Source organism: Ambystoma mexicanum, chromosome 13 (assembly GCF_040938575.1).
Source record: "Ambystoma mexicanum isolate Mex_15411 chromosome 13, UKY_AmexF1_1, whole genome shotgun sequence".
NCBI lineage: Eukaryota > Metazoa > Chordata > Amphibia > Caudata > Ambystomatidae > Ambystoma > Ambystoma mexicanum.
In genome coordinates, this window is record NC_090938.1 from 811,302,357 (window position 1) to 811,317,259 (window position 14,903).

Here is a 14,903-nt window from a genome sequence, read left to right on the forward strand (position 1 = left end):
GGAGACCCCAGGTCAATCGGAAGGAAGGGCTGCAGCAGGCTCCGGTTACACAGCAGGCTCTCCGGTCGCTGGAAATCATTCCCGCCGCTTTTCCTTTGTCATCCTCTTTGGTTTTCTGTTCCAGTGGCCGACATGACTTCAGCTTCCAGGTTTCCAGTATTTATCAGGAACTGCAACACAACCTCTGCATTCTCTCCCCGCATTTTACAACGAAGGGGCGTTTGGCTGTCCAATCAGGACAGCCAACCCCCCACTGGGATTTGGCCCAGTTGAAGGAAGGCCTAAGACAAAGGAGGGGAAAGTTTTGGACTCCTCCCCGACTTCCTGTGCTTACAGACTGACTGGAGCCTGGGCGGGGTGTCCAGGGGACTCCTGCCAAAGACAAAACTCAAACAAAGGAATTTCCCGCCCTGGATGTCAGGTGAAGGAAAAAGAAATGACAAGAATCACTAAAATGGCAGAAAAAGAGGACGGGGCCATTTTGGTAAAATGAGCACCCATAGGTGCCTTTACTGCAGCTGTGATCACAGCCCGCAGTAAAGGTGCACCAAATTAGTAAAAGGTATCACTGCCACCAGCCATTGAAGGTAAGCTTGTCACTGTAACAGAATTGTTACAGTTTTAATGTGAAAGGGGATACATTCTATCTCTCTCTATGTGCTGGTTTCACAGAATAAAATGTAAAAGGGATCCAAAGATCCTTTCTACCCTTGGGAACTGTAGTTCACTCAAGGTTAGCACAAGAAAGTTAAAAGGGGAGCCCCTAGAGCAACCCAGCAACAACAGGCACTTATTGCCAATAAGTTGTTAGACATGATAACTTTAAAAAGACACTATGGAGAGTCTTAAAAATGACACCCATAAAAAGAGTTAAAGATGAGGCGAGTGTGGAAAAAGGTTCCCACTCACTGAGGTATTAATTAAAAATATCCCACTAGAAAAGCAATTAGTTCTGGAGTTGAACCAGGAAAGGAAGATTTACCAGCTCTATGGAAATCTTACCTAACAATTCACATGGGAACCCTCCCTCCTACCCCTCTGCGGCTCTTCACTTGGTCATACTGCCACTTTACGTGCTACCAAATCTGCGGATGGCTGCCAGGGGCGGGGCTTAGGGAGAGGGCATTCATTGGCTGGGGGCAGTATGACCCAGAGACCAGTGATTGGTTACTACTAAGAAAGACAGATCAGAAACGAAACTGATACTGATTTTTTCTGTACCGAGGATTCCCAGCCTGACGACGGGGAATATTCATGAGCATGTGAATCCATGCCAGACCCATGCTGGAGAACAGTTACGGGTAAGTAACTTGTTCCTTAGCAGCGTTAGACATGAAGCACATGTGCCACCCGCACTCTGGGACACAAACACGCACTCAAATACACGAAGAACACAAGTGTACAGTTCTATAGTTCGAGGACAGATACATATACATACTGCCATTGATTTTATTATTTTGCCATTAGCTAGACGTAGCAACGCAGAAACCACAAGAAGCAAGAAATCCTGAACAGAGCTTGCAGATGCTTGCACGTGAATAACCTTATGGAACCTGACAGAACCGAGTGTGACTAACCTATGGAGAATATAGAATGGTATGAACACTTTAGAAGCCGCATTATGGCTTTGGAAAACTACAGCAGGCCTCTCAACGAGGATCGAGCTGAGCTGAATTCAGGCTGAACAGAGAGCAAACAGTGGGACAGGACCCGCTGCCAAGGCCACAAGATACGGATAGCATTCCATTCCCTGAACGACAGTAGCACCAGCTGCAATAAATGTAAATAATTCCTCATAATTCAGAGCTGCACAGCTCCAAATCATGGTCTCCGAACACGTGACCCGGCCGATAGCAGACAATGGACCGCAACCAGTGCTGGGAAAGGGAGACGGTCTCACGCCACCAGACAGAGGACCGCAACAAAGATGTTACAATGTGAGACAAGTGTTGCACAGTGGTACACACAAGTTACAATGCAGACACATAGTCCTTCTTATTACCTTGAAAAGGTACACCAAGAGCTGAGAACCTTTGCGGATTCCATGCCTGGGGATGTCAGCTCTAGCCAATCACAGATTAGTATTCTAGGGGTGGGTAGCAACGGGCAAGACCCTCACACTGCAACATTGTTATAGATAGTGACTCTGGGATGGGTCTGAATGGGGGAGGTTCTGAGGTCGCTAACCAGTGGTCGAAGTGGTCGGGAGCGGTCGGGAGCGGGGCTCCTCTACTTCTTTTAATTAAGTTTTACCGTTCCTATACTTTTATTTTAAAAAGAAACCGTTCCGGAATGGTTTAGTTTTAAAATAAAAGTGTAGGAAGAGCTTGGAACTTGCACTTTCAGTGCACTGCACAGGACGTGTCCTTAAAGAGCAGACACATGTGTTTTGGGGTTTTTATTATGCATGGGAGGGGGTGCGGCAATGGGGTCTGTGGGGAGCAGTGCAGGCCTGTAGGGAACATAGTTCCACTACTTCTTTTCGTACACTTCGACCACTGTCGCTAACAGTTCAGAGATTGGGGACATAGTGAGGGAGGGTCTGGAATCTGAGTGGGGGAGGTTCTGACATCGCTAACAATTCAGAGACTGGGGACATAGTGAGGGAGGGTCTGGAATCTGAGTGGGGGAGGTTCTGACATCGCTAACAATTCAGAGATTGGGGGCATAGTGAGGGGGGGTCTGGAATCTGAGTGGGGGAGGTTCTGAGGTCGCTAACAATTCATAGATTGGGGACATAGTGAGGGAGGGTCTGGAATCTGAGTGGGGGAGGTTCTGACATCGCTAACAATTCAGAGATTGGGGACATAGTGAGGGAGGGTCTGGAATCTGAGTGGGGGAGGTTCTGACGTCGCTAACAATTCATAGATTGGGGACATAGTGTGGGAGGGTCTGGAATCTGAGTGGGGGAGGTTCTGACATCGCTATCAATTCAGAGATTGGGGACATAGTGAGGGAGGGTCTGGAATCTGAGTGGAGGAGGTTCTGAGGTCGCTAACAATTCAGAGATTGGGGACATAGTGAGGGAGGGTCTGAAATCTGAGTGGGGGAGGTTCTGAGGTCCCTCTCGGCCAGTAGAAAGGAGTCTGTCATGACGGATGCTCTGTAGGAGCCACGACAGAGGTGCTGCATTAGTCTGACATGTAACAGTGATAGGAACAGTCTGTGTGTGGGGAGTTTCCTTCCGTAGCCCCGGAGTGTGCACCGAGAAAGCCTGCTCTCCGGTCTTAAGTTCTTGCAACCAAAAATGGTCCAGCCTTTCAAGTAAGTGTGTGCGCTCTGGTGTCATGTTTGCTCCTTGACACGGGCATCTTCTCTGCTAGGGACGTCATGAACTTGTCATCGCTGGCTTGTTGGTGATGCAGCAGGTCTTGGTAGCATTTTGGGGCACCTCTTGAGACTGTGCATTGCGGAGATCACACATTATATATGTTCTCTTCCATCACCGCCTCTTCCTGCAGCCATTCCACCAGCCAAGTATCACACACTCTCAGGATGAGCTGGATCTCAAACCTGCACCCCTCCCCTCCCACCATGGCTTGGGGTGCAATCAAAATGAGCCATGGCTTGATTTGGATCCTGCTCGAGGGAGCAAGAGGCCTTTCAGGGATTCCTGCTCCTACTGATGAACTCAGCAGAGTTGGCTCTGAGGGAGATTTGGGAGGTTGTGGACTCAGGGGTGCTTTCCTCATGATCCTGGGAATTGCCCTTCAAAGAGGAATGTTCACTTGTGATGTCCATGGGCCCCTCTGTGAATTATCAACCCCTGACTGGGAAGTGGAAAGCAGTCTTTCTTCCACATAACCAACTGGTTCCGCTCCTGATTCCTGCAGAGCATGGTGCACATGTACAGCCAGATGATCCTCTCGGTGGGAGCGGCCGAGAAGGTGTTCCACTACATGGACCGCATCCCAGAGGTCTCCACCGATGGCCGCTTGAAGCCGGACACCCTGCAGGGCCACGTCCAGTTCAAGAATGTGACATTTTCTTACCCAACCCGAGAGAATGTGCTGCAGGTGAGTGAGCGTGGAATGTGCATGACCCCCTTGTTAGTCTCCACTTCTGCATGAAGTTGTGTTTTAAACCAGGGCCCGCTTGGTGCAAGTGGTTCCCAGTTACCCTGTGTTGTACTGTCTGTGGAATTGCCTGATGAATTCCCCTGGATGTCTGGGTTTTGTTTCACAATGCTCTGTGGAGTTGCATGGTGTATTCACTTTGATGACTTTGTTTTGCTAGACAATATTCAATGGAATTGCCTGTTGAATTCCCTCTGATGCCTTGGCTTTGTTTCTCGATGTTCCATGGAATTGCATGGTGAATAACTTGAGTTGTCTTGGCTTTGTCTCTCGATATTCCAATTAATTTCATGGTGAATAACTTGAGTTGCCTTGGCTTTGTCTCTCGATATTCACAGTGAATTCCTTGGGAGGCCTTGATTTTGTTTGTGTCCCATGGAATTGCATGGTGAATACCCTATGTTGCCTTTGGTTTGGCTCTCAATGTCTCATGGCATTGTATAGTAAATTTCCTGCAATGCCTTTGGGTTTGTCTCCCGATGTTGCAATGAATTGCATTGTGTATTCTTTGGTATGGAATTGCAAGGTGAATTCCCTACAACACCTTGGTTTCGTTGCATGATGTTCCATGGAATTGCATAGTAACTTGTCTGGAATGCCTTGGTCTTGTCTCCCACTGTTCCATGCCTTTGCAGGGTAAACGTCCTGCAATGCCTTTGGGGGTATCTCTTGATGGTTGGATTCCATTGTGTATTCCCTGTGATGCCTTGGGTTTAGTGCACAGTGTTCACCTTGGTTTCGTTGCATGATGTTCCATGGAATTGCATAGTTACTTGTCTGGAATGCCTTGGTCTTGTCTCCCACTGTTCCATGCCTTTGCAGGGTAAACTTCATGCAATGCCTTTGGGGGTATCTCTTGATGGTTGGATTCCATTGTGTATTCCCTGTGATGCCTTGGGTTTAGTGCACAGTGTTCACCTTGGTTTCTTTGCATGATGTTCCATGGAATTGCATAGTAACTTGTCTGGAATGCCTTGGTCTTGTCTCCCACTGTTCCATGCCTTTGCAGGGTAAACATCCTGCAATGCCTTTGGGGGTATCTCTTGATGGTTGGATTCCATTGTGAATTCCCTGTGGTGCCTTGGGTTTAGCGCACAGTGTTCACCTTGGTTCCGTTGCATGATGTTCCATGGAATTGCATAGTAACTTGTCTGGAATGCCTTGGTCTTGTCTCCCACTGTTCCATGCCTTTGCAGGGTAAACTTCATGCAATGCCTTTGGGGGTATCTCTTGATGGTTGGATTCCATTGTGTATTCCCTGTGATGCCTTGGGTTTAGTGCACAGTGTTCACTTGGTTTCGTTACATGATGTTCCATGGAATTGCATAGTAACTTGTCTGGAATGCCTTGGTCTTGTCTCCCACTGTTCCATGCCTTTGCAGGGTAAACTTCATGCAATGCCTTTGGGGTTATCTCTTGATGGTTGGATTCCATTGTGAATTCCCTGTGGTGCCTTGGGTTTAGTGCACAGTGTTCACCTTGGTTTCGTTGCATGATGTTCCATGGAATTGCATAGTAAATTGGAATGTCTGGTGGTGTTAAATGTTTCATAACTGGCATGGTGAATCCCTGCGAAGACACTTCCATCAATGCTCTGAAGTGCATGTATCGCATTACAAATCACAAATAAAAAAATGTATCTGTGATTATTATTTTTCTGCACACTCACATCATTTTGGTGGGGGCCATCCTTGATGTGATTTGTTTGACTCTGTGTGTGCCCCCACTAGAATGTCTCTTTTGAGCTGAAGACTGGGAAGGTCACGGCCCTTGTGGGTCCCTCAGGAGGAGGGAAGACCACATGCGTGTCTCTTCTGCAGCGGTTCTACGAGCATCAAGATGGAGAGATCCTGTTGGACGGATGCCCGATTCACCAATACGAACACAAATACCTGCACTCGAAGGTAAAGCATTGGCCTTGTGCCACGGCCTAACTCTTTAAAATCTGCAAGGAGCTGGCCAGTCCATCTGCAGTTCCCACCTCTCCTGTTCCCTCCCAGGCCCTCTGCACAACTCTGGCTTCTCACTTCACCACTAAAACTCAGGACATCCTGCCTCTCTCTCCTCTGCCTCTCCTGCTCCCTCTCTCGGCCCCCCTCTGGCCGTCTCTCTCTCTCCTCCTTTCTCCTCTTTCTCTCCGATAACACCAGGCAATGTTTCTAGACAAGTCCAATCTATGAAAGTATTGTGCAAACAGGTGCTTCCCAGTTCCTCCAGAACCATCAAGGACCACATTGACACCCTTGCTCTAACCTTGGCCTATTTCTGCAATATTTCTTTTGCTACTGGTTCCTTCCCCTCTCTCCTGAAGCAATCTCTTGTGCACCCCGTTCTTAAAAAGTCCTCTGACGATCCTACCTTTCCGGAAATCTATCTCCCGATCTCTACCACTCCTTTCCTGGGCAAACTCATAGAAAGGCTGGCCATCTCCCAGTTTACTCCGCACACTGAATCTATTGGTTGTTTCCATGAATATCCATATGGCGTCAGAGCAGCCAGAGGCATGGAAACTGCTCTCCTGAACAACTGTGATGATCTGCTCACTATCCTTGATTCTAGCCTTCCTTCTTTCCTCATCCTCCTTGGCCTTTACTCTGCCTTTGACATAGTCAATCATGCCATCCTGATCAAACGACTCTGTGTGAACGTGGGCATCACAGATCAGGCTCTGGATTGGTTGACCTCCTTCCTCCTGGACCGACCCGACCCTCCTGTGTCCAACTTGGGTCCTTTCTCATCACCACCTCTCTCTCCACATGTGGTGTTCCCCAGGGCTCTATCCTCTCGCCCTGGCTCTTCAATGTCTACTTGGCCCCTTTAGCCCACCTGATCTCTACCTTCTGCACTAACTTTCAGTGTTTTGCTGGTGACACTCAGCTTTTATTTCAGGCTCCCCTCAGCCTCCTCTTCTCTCTCACTCATTCCTGACTGTCTTTCCGCGATTCAGGATTGGTACGCAACCAATGATCTCTGCCTTAATGCCAGTAAGACAGAGATCCTTCTCATTGGGACCTCTGCTCCCGCTTTCCCTCTGTCACTCTGGCAGACCTCTTCCTTTGCCTTCTTTTGATGCCAAAAACCTTATAATCTTTGAATCCACTCTCTCCTTATCCTCTTACGTCACAGACCTTGCCAAGAAGGCCACTACCAGCTGCACCTCCTCAGAGGTATTCTTCCTTTTTTCAATTTTTCACTTTCCCCCAGAAGCTCACTGTCTCCAGAGCTCTGGTTCTCTCTAGGCTGGACTACTGCTACCGCCTCTTTCTCAATCTGCCGTTCCTCTACACTCCGCCCTCTGCAACTAATCCAGAACAGGACTGTGATACTTGTCCATGGCCTCAAGCCCAGGGACCCTACCTCTCCAGGCCTGAAATATCTCCACTGGCTCCCCATGGCTGCAAAGATCAAGTTCAAGACCCTCTGCATCGTCCACAAGGCTTTCTGGGGCTGGGGCCGGCACTAGATCCAACTCTCTCTTCCAAAAGCCTTCCTTCTCAAGCCCTTAGCTATCTCAAACTCTGAGGGCAGACACTTCCGAAGACAGAGTGTGGGGGCAAGGGGTGTAGATCTCTCTCCTCTGCTGGTGCCTCCCTCTCAAATGGCGTCCCTGCCCCTCTCAAACTTGAGCCGGACAACCTGAAGTTCCGGAAGCAGCTCAAGACCTTCCTTCTCTCCTCTGCTTTCTCTCTCTCTTCCCCTGCTGACATAACTGTCTCCTGCGCCAACTGTTTGCTTGGCTACCGTCAGAGTCTCACTGGGTACAATGACCAGTCTCCCCTGCACTGCCTATGGGCCACTGTGCACTTAGGGGCTGTTACTGTTACCCACAGTCCCCTTCCTCCTCGCACTGACCCAGAGCCGGGCTGCCCTGGCTGCACTTACTCAGAGCAATGCTGCCCTGATTGCACTTCGCTTCCCTCTTCCTGGCACTTCACTCCTCTCCCTTCCCCCTGCACTATACATAGTCGCACTTGCATGATCTGAATGTCACGCCTAGAAACACGTGTGTACAGACGGGTTATAAATTACTTATCATATCATCTCTTGGTGTAGAGGCCCTTTGAACAAGTTGCTGTTGTACTATTTACTGCTGTGAAACCACTCTTCCTTGACTTCCTACAAGAAATCGCTCCTTGCTCACACTACGGCTCGGCAGCCGGATACGTGTCTAAGTGTGCGGACCCGCTGATACCTTATTGTAAGTCTGCAGCTTCAACCAAACACATATTTAACTCACTGGCTTGGCATCACCTCGTGCCACCACACCCCTGCCCCTCTGACATGTCCACACTCATCAGTTCCAGAGGTAGCATTCTGCCTGTATCGTCACTCCTGACTAGCAGAGGTAGCATGCTGCCTGTATCCTCACTCCTGACTAGCAGAGGCAGCATGCTGCCTGTATCCTCACTCCTGACTAGCAGAGGTAGCCTGTTGCCTTAATCCTCCCTCCTAACTAGCAGAGGTAGCCTGCTGCCTGTATCCTCACTCCTGACTAGCAGATGTAGCATGCTGCCTGTATCCTCTCTCCTGAGCAGCAGAGGTAGCATGCTGCCTGTATCCTCTCTCCTGAGCAGCAGAGGTAGCATGCTGCCTGTATCCTCTCCTGACCAGCAGAGGTAGCATGCTGCCTGTATCCTCACTCCTGACCAGCAGAGGTAGCATTCTGCCTGTATCGTCACTCCAGACTAGCAGAGGTAGCATGCTGCCTGTATCCTCACTCCTGACTAGCAGAGGCAGCATGCTGCCTGTATCCTCACTCCTGACTAGCAGAGGCAGCATGCTGCCTGTACCCTCTCTCCTGACTCGCAGAGGCAGCCTGCTGCCTGTATCCTCACTCTTGACTAGCAGAGGTAGCCTGTTGCCTTAATCCTCCCTCCTAACTAGCAGAGGTAGCCTGCTGCCTGTATCCTCACTCCTGACTAGCAGAGGTAGCCTGTTGCCTTAATCCTCCCTCCTAACTAGCAGAGGTAGCCTGCTGCCTGTATCCTCACTCCTGACTAGCAGATGTAGCATGCTGCCTGTATCCTCTCTCCTGAGCAGCAGAGGTAGCATGCTGCCTGTATCCTCTCTCCTGAGCAGCAGGGGTAGCATGGTGCCTGTATCCTCTCCTGACCAGCAGAGGTAGCATGCTGCCTGTATCCTCACTCCTGACCAGCAGAGGTAGCATGCTGCCTGTATCTTCACTCCTGGACAGCAGAGGCAGCATGCTGCCTGTATCTTCACTCCTGACTAGCAGAGGCAGCATGCTGCCTGTACCCTCACTCCTGACTCGCAGAGGCAGCCTGCTGCCTGTATCCTCACTCCTGACTAGCAGAGGCAGCATGCTGCCTGTACCCTCACTCCTGACTCGCAGAGGCAGCCTGCTGCCTGTATCCTCACTCTTGACTAGCAGAGGTAGCCTGTTGCCTTAATCCTCCCTCCTAACTAGCAGAGGTAGCCTGCTGCCTGTATCCTCACTCCTGACTAGCAGATGTAGCATGCTGCCTGTATCCTCTCCCCTGAGCAGCAGAGGTAGCATGCTGCCTGTATCCTCTCCTGACCAGCAGAGGTAGCATGCTGCCTGTATCCTCACTCCAGACCAGCAGATGTAGCATGCTGCCTGTATCCTCACTCCTGACTAGAGGAGGTAGCCTGCTGTCTGTATATCTCACTCCTGACTAGCAGAGGTAGCATGCTGCCTGTATCCTCACTCCTGACCAGCAGAGGTAGCATGCTGCCTGTGTACTCACTCCTGACTAGCAGAGGTAGCCTGCTGCCTGTATCCTCACTCCTGACTAGCAGAGGCAGCATTCTGCCTGTATCCTCACTCCTGACTAGCAGAAGCTGCATTCTGCCTGTGTCCTTTTCTGTGGTTCTGAGAGGTGGCACTTTACCTGTACCCTCACTCACAGCTCTCAAAGATGGCAGTCTCCCTGTATACACATCATGAATCTTTAACACAGTACCTCTATCCCCACTCATGGCACTGAGAGCGAGTACTCTGCCTGTACCCACACTCATGACTCTGGGGCAGCACTCTCACTGTAGCGACACTTATGAGACTGAGACGCTCTTCCTGTGTCCACACATAGGGCAGTGAAGGGGAGCACTTTGCCTGCACCCACATATTTATGATGTGACATGGGTACACATGATAGTCTCCCTGTTGTAATTTGTTTTATGTGATTTGCGTGGACTTTCTACTGCCCACTTTCAAATGGATCTGGGGCAATAAAACCTGCGGGTTCAGTGGCACAAGGTGGTATAAATCCAGCTCATCGGAGACGTAGAGGGCTCAGAGGAGGTCCTGAGAGTGCATGGACAGTCTCCCATAGGGCCCCCAAAGCTGCTTCTGTAGGGAGTACAGGGGTCACTATGAAGGACAGTTTGAGTCCAAATGCAGGACATACACAACCACGTTGAATGGGTGGAATGAGGAATTTAGTATAGAAGAATATGGATATTTTGGGCCAGATGGGGATTGGCAGGATTGGCAAGAGATGAGAACCCAGCTCCAATATACCCATGGGTCTTAATGACTTATCGTGCCTTGTTAACCCTTGAGTTTTAGACTTGCTTGACATTTGTGGCTACTCTTGAATGTGTCGTGACACCTCCATTCATTGCTTAGACTTTTAGCCGCTTTGTTATGTTTCCAGATCTCGCTGGTGGGGCAGGAGCCCATCCTCTTCACCTGCTCAATTAAGGAGAACATTGTCTATGGCTTGAAAAATGTTCCGATGGAGGATGTGATCCGAGCCACAGAGATGGCCAACGCTAAACACTTTATAGAGACCATGGAGAAGAAATATGAGGCTGGTAAGAGGCTGCATGAGGTGGCACTGGGGTGGCCATGGGGGAGAAATATGGGACCAGTGAGAGGGTTTAAGGGGGTGGCACTGGTGGGACCATGGGGAAGAAATATGGGACCAGTGAGGGGCTGCATGGGGCAGGCACTGAGAAGGACCATGGGGAAGAAATATGGGACCAGTGAAGCAGTGTAAGGGGGTGGCACTGAGGGGGACCATGGGAAAGAAATATGGGACCAGTGAAGCAGTGTAAGGGGGTGGCACTGTGGGAGAAATTGGGGTAGAAATATGGGACCAGTGAGAGGGTTTAAGGGGGTGGCACTGTGCGGGACCATTGGGAAGAAATATGGGGGGCACTAAGGGGGATCATGGACACGAAATACAAGACCGGTGAGGGGTTTGTACAGCGATGGCACAGAGGCAAATGGGTAGAAGAATGCATAGAGCCAAGGGCAGCGTGAGACGCAACTGGGGTAAAATGAGGGTGGCACTGAGGTGGTGCATGGGGAGAATGTCTAGAGCTAAGAAGTAGACTAAAATGGGTAGACCGAGTGTGGCACTAAAGGAAGCGCGGAGTAAGAATGCCCAGAGCAAAGGAGCAGGGGAGACGGGACTGCAGTGAAACAAGGCTGGCATTATATGGGGGAATGTATTGAGATGAGATGCAGGGCAAGATGGGTGCCCCTGGGGTGGCACTGATGGGAGCGGGGGGGAGAATGCCTAGGGCAGAGGAGCAGGGGAGACGGGACTGCAGTGAAACAAGGCTGGCATTATATGGGCAAATGTATTGAGATGAGATGCAGGGCAAGATGGGTGCCCCTGGGGTGGCACTGATGGGAGCGGGGGGGAGAATGCCTAGAGCAGAGGAGCAGGGGAGACGGGACTGCAGTGAAACAAGGCTGGCATTATATGGGGGAATGTATTGAGATGGGATGCAGGGCAAGATGGGTGCCCCTGGGGTGGCACTGATGGGAGCGGGGGGGAGAATGCCTAGAGCAAAGGAGCAGGGGAGACGGGACTGCAGTGAAACAAGGCTGGCATTATATGGGGGAATGTATTGAGATGGGATGCAGGGCAAGATGGGTGCCCCTGGGGTGGCACTGATGGGAGCGGGGGGGGGGAGAATGCCTAGAGCAGGGGAGACGGGACTGCAGTGAAACAAGGCTGGCATTATATGGGGGAATGTATTGAGATGGGATGCTGAGCAAGATGGGTGCCCCTGGGGTGGCACTGATGGGAGCGGGGGGGGAGAATGCCTAGAGCAGAGGAGCAGGGGAGACGGGACTGCAGTGAAACAAGGCTGGCATTATATGGGGGAATGTATTGAGATGGGATGCAGGGCAAGATGGGTGCCCCTGGGGTGGCACTGATGGGAGCGGGGGGGAGAATGCCCAGAGCGGAGGAGCAGGGGAGATGGGACTGCAGTGAAACAAGGCTGGCATTATATGGGCAAATGTATTGAGATGAGATGCAGGGTAAGATGGGTGCCCCTGGGGTGGCACTGATGGGAGCGGGGGGGGGGAGAATGCTAGAGCAGAGGAGCAGGGGAGACGGGACTGCAGTGAAACAAGGCTGGCATTATATGGGCAAATGTATTGAGATGAGATGCAGGGCAAGATGGGTGCCCCTGGGATGGCACTGATGGGAGCGGGGGGAGAATGCCTAGAGCAGAGGAGCAGGGGAGACGGGACTGCAGTGAAACAAGGCTGGCATTATATGGGGGAATGTATTGAGATGGGATGCAGGGCAAGATGGGTGCCCCTGGGGTGGCACTGATGGGAGCGGGGGGGAGAATGCCTAGAGCAAAGGAGCAGGGGAGACGGGACTGCAGTGAAACAAGGCTGGCATTATATGGGGGAATGTATTGAGATGAGATGCAGGGCAAGATGGGTGCCCCTGGGGTGGCACTGATGGGAGCGGGGGGGGGAGAATGCTAGAGCAGAGGAGCAGGGGAGACGGGACTGCAGTGAAACAAGGCTGGCATTATATGGGCAAATGTATTGAGATGAGATGCAGGGCAAGATGGGTGCCCCTGGGGTGGCACTGATGGGAGCGGGGGGAGAATGCCTAGAGCAGAGGAGCAGGGGAGACGGGACTGCAGTGAAACAAGGCTGGCATTATATGGGGGAATGTATTGAGATGGGATGCAGGGCAAGATGGGTGCCCCTGGGGTGGCACTGATGGGAGCGGGGGGGGAGAATGCCTAGAGCAAAGGAGCAGGGGAGACGGGACTGCAGTGAAACAAGGCTGGCATTATATGGGGGAATGTATTGAGATGGGATGCAGGGCAAGATGGGTGCCCCTGGGGTGGCACTGATGGGAGCGGGGGGGAGAATGCCTAGAGCGGAGGAGCAGGGGAGATGGGACTGCAGTGAAACAAGGCTGGCATTATATGGGGGAATGTATTGAGATGGGATGCAGGGCAAGATGGGTGCCCCTGGGGTGGCACTGATGGGAGCGGGGGGGAGAATGCCTAGAGCAGAGGAGCAGGGGAGACGGGACTGCAGTGAAACAAGGCTGGCATTATATGGGGGAATGTATTGAGATAAGGTGCAGGGCAAGATGGGTGGTCCTGGGGTGGCACTGATGGGAGCGGGGGGGAGAATGCCTAGAGCAGAGGAGCAGGGGAGACGGGACTGCAGTGAAACAAGGCTGGCATTATATGGGCAAATGTATTGAGATAAGGTGCAGGGCAAGATGGGTGGTCCTGGGGTGGCACTGATGGGAGCGGGGGGGAGAATGCCTACAGCGGAGGAGCAGGGGAGACGGGACTGCAGTGAAACAAGGCTGGCATTATATGGGGGAATGTATTGAGATGGGATGCAGGGCAAGATGGGTGCCCCTGGGGTGGCACTGATGGGAGCGGGGGGGAGAATGCCTAGAGCGGAGGAGCAGGGGAGACGGGACTGCAGTGAAACAAGGCTGGCATTATATGGGCAAATGTATTGAGATGGGATGCAGGGCAAGATGGGTGCCCCTGGGGTGGCACTGATGGGAGCGGGGGGGAGAATGCCAAGAGCAGAGGAGCAGGGGAGACGGGACTGCAGTGAAACAAGGCTGGCATTATATGGGGGAATGTATTGAGATGGGATGCAGGGCAAGATGGGTGCCCCTGGGGTGGCACTGATGGGAGCGGGGGGGGGGGAGAATGCCAAGAGCAGAGGAGCAGGGGAGACGGGACTGCAGTGAAACAAGGCTGGCATTATATGGGGGAATGTATTGAGATGGGATGCAGGGCAAGATGGGTGCCCCTGGGGTGGCACTGATGGGAGCGGGGGGGAGAATGCCAAGAGCAAAGGAGCAGGGGAGACGGGACTGCAGTGAAACAAGGCTGGCATTATATGGGGGAATGTATTGAGATGGGATGCAGGGCAAGATGGGTGCCCCTGGGGTGGCACTGATGGGAGCGGGGGGGAGAATGCCAAGAGCAGAGGAGCAGGGGAGACGGGACTGCAGTGAAACAAGGCTGGCATTATATGGGGGAATGTATTGAGATGGGATGCAGGGCAAGATGGGTGCCCCTGGGGTGGCACTGATGGGAGCGGGGGGGAGAATGCCTAGAGCGGAGGAGCAGGGGAGACGGGACTGCAGTGAAACAAGGCTGGCATTATATGGGGGAATGTATTGAGATGGGATGCAGGGCAAGATGGGTGCCCCTGGGGTGGCACTGATGGGAGTGGGGGGGAGAATGCCTAGAGCAGAGGAGCAGGGGAGACGGGACTGCAGTGAAACAAGGCTGGCATTATATGGGGGAATGTATTGAGATGGGATGCAGGGCAAGATGGGTGCCCCTGGGGTGGCACTGATGGGAGCGGGGGGAGAATGCCTAGAGCGGAGGAGCAGGGGAGACGGGACTGCAGTGAAACAAGGCTGGCATTATATGGGCAAATGTATTGAGATGAGATGCAGGGCAAGATGGGTGTCCTGGGGTGCCACTGAATGATAAAGTTGCGAAATCTACAGTGACGAGAAGGACAAAAGGGTTTGGGGGGCGAACAGAGAATGCTTGAAAGAGAAACAGAGAGGATGTGTAGGATGA

The 14,903-nt window shown here is 51.8% G+C and overlaps 2 protein-coding genes across 3 annotated transcripts in view; both read left to right on the forward strand.

The window, feature by feature from the left end:
• Positions 1-14,903, forward strand: part of LOC138522045 (major histocompatibility complex class I-related gene protein-like) — a 1,849,186-nt gene that overhangs the window by 1,266,363 nt on the left and 567,920 nt on the right. The gene's annotated exons all lie outside the window — the stretch shown is intronic.
• LOC138522044 (ABC-type oligopeptide transporter ABCB9-like) overlaps positions 1-14,903 on the forward strand; it is a 234,954-nt gene that overhangs the window by 171,020 nt on the left and 49,031 nt on the right. Inside the window, exons 7-9 of the mRNA XM_069635269.1 lie at positions 3,834-4,016; positions 5,807-5,980; positions 10,715-10,874. Coding sequence (XP_069491370.1) covers positions 3,834-4,016; positions 5,807-5,980; positions 10,715-10,874 — 517 coding nt within the window. The remainder of the gene's footprint in view (positions 1-3,833; positions 4,017-5,806; positions 5,981-10,714; positions 10,875-14,903) is intronic.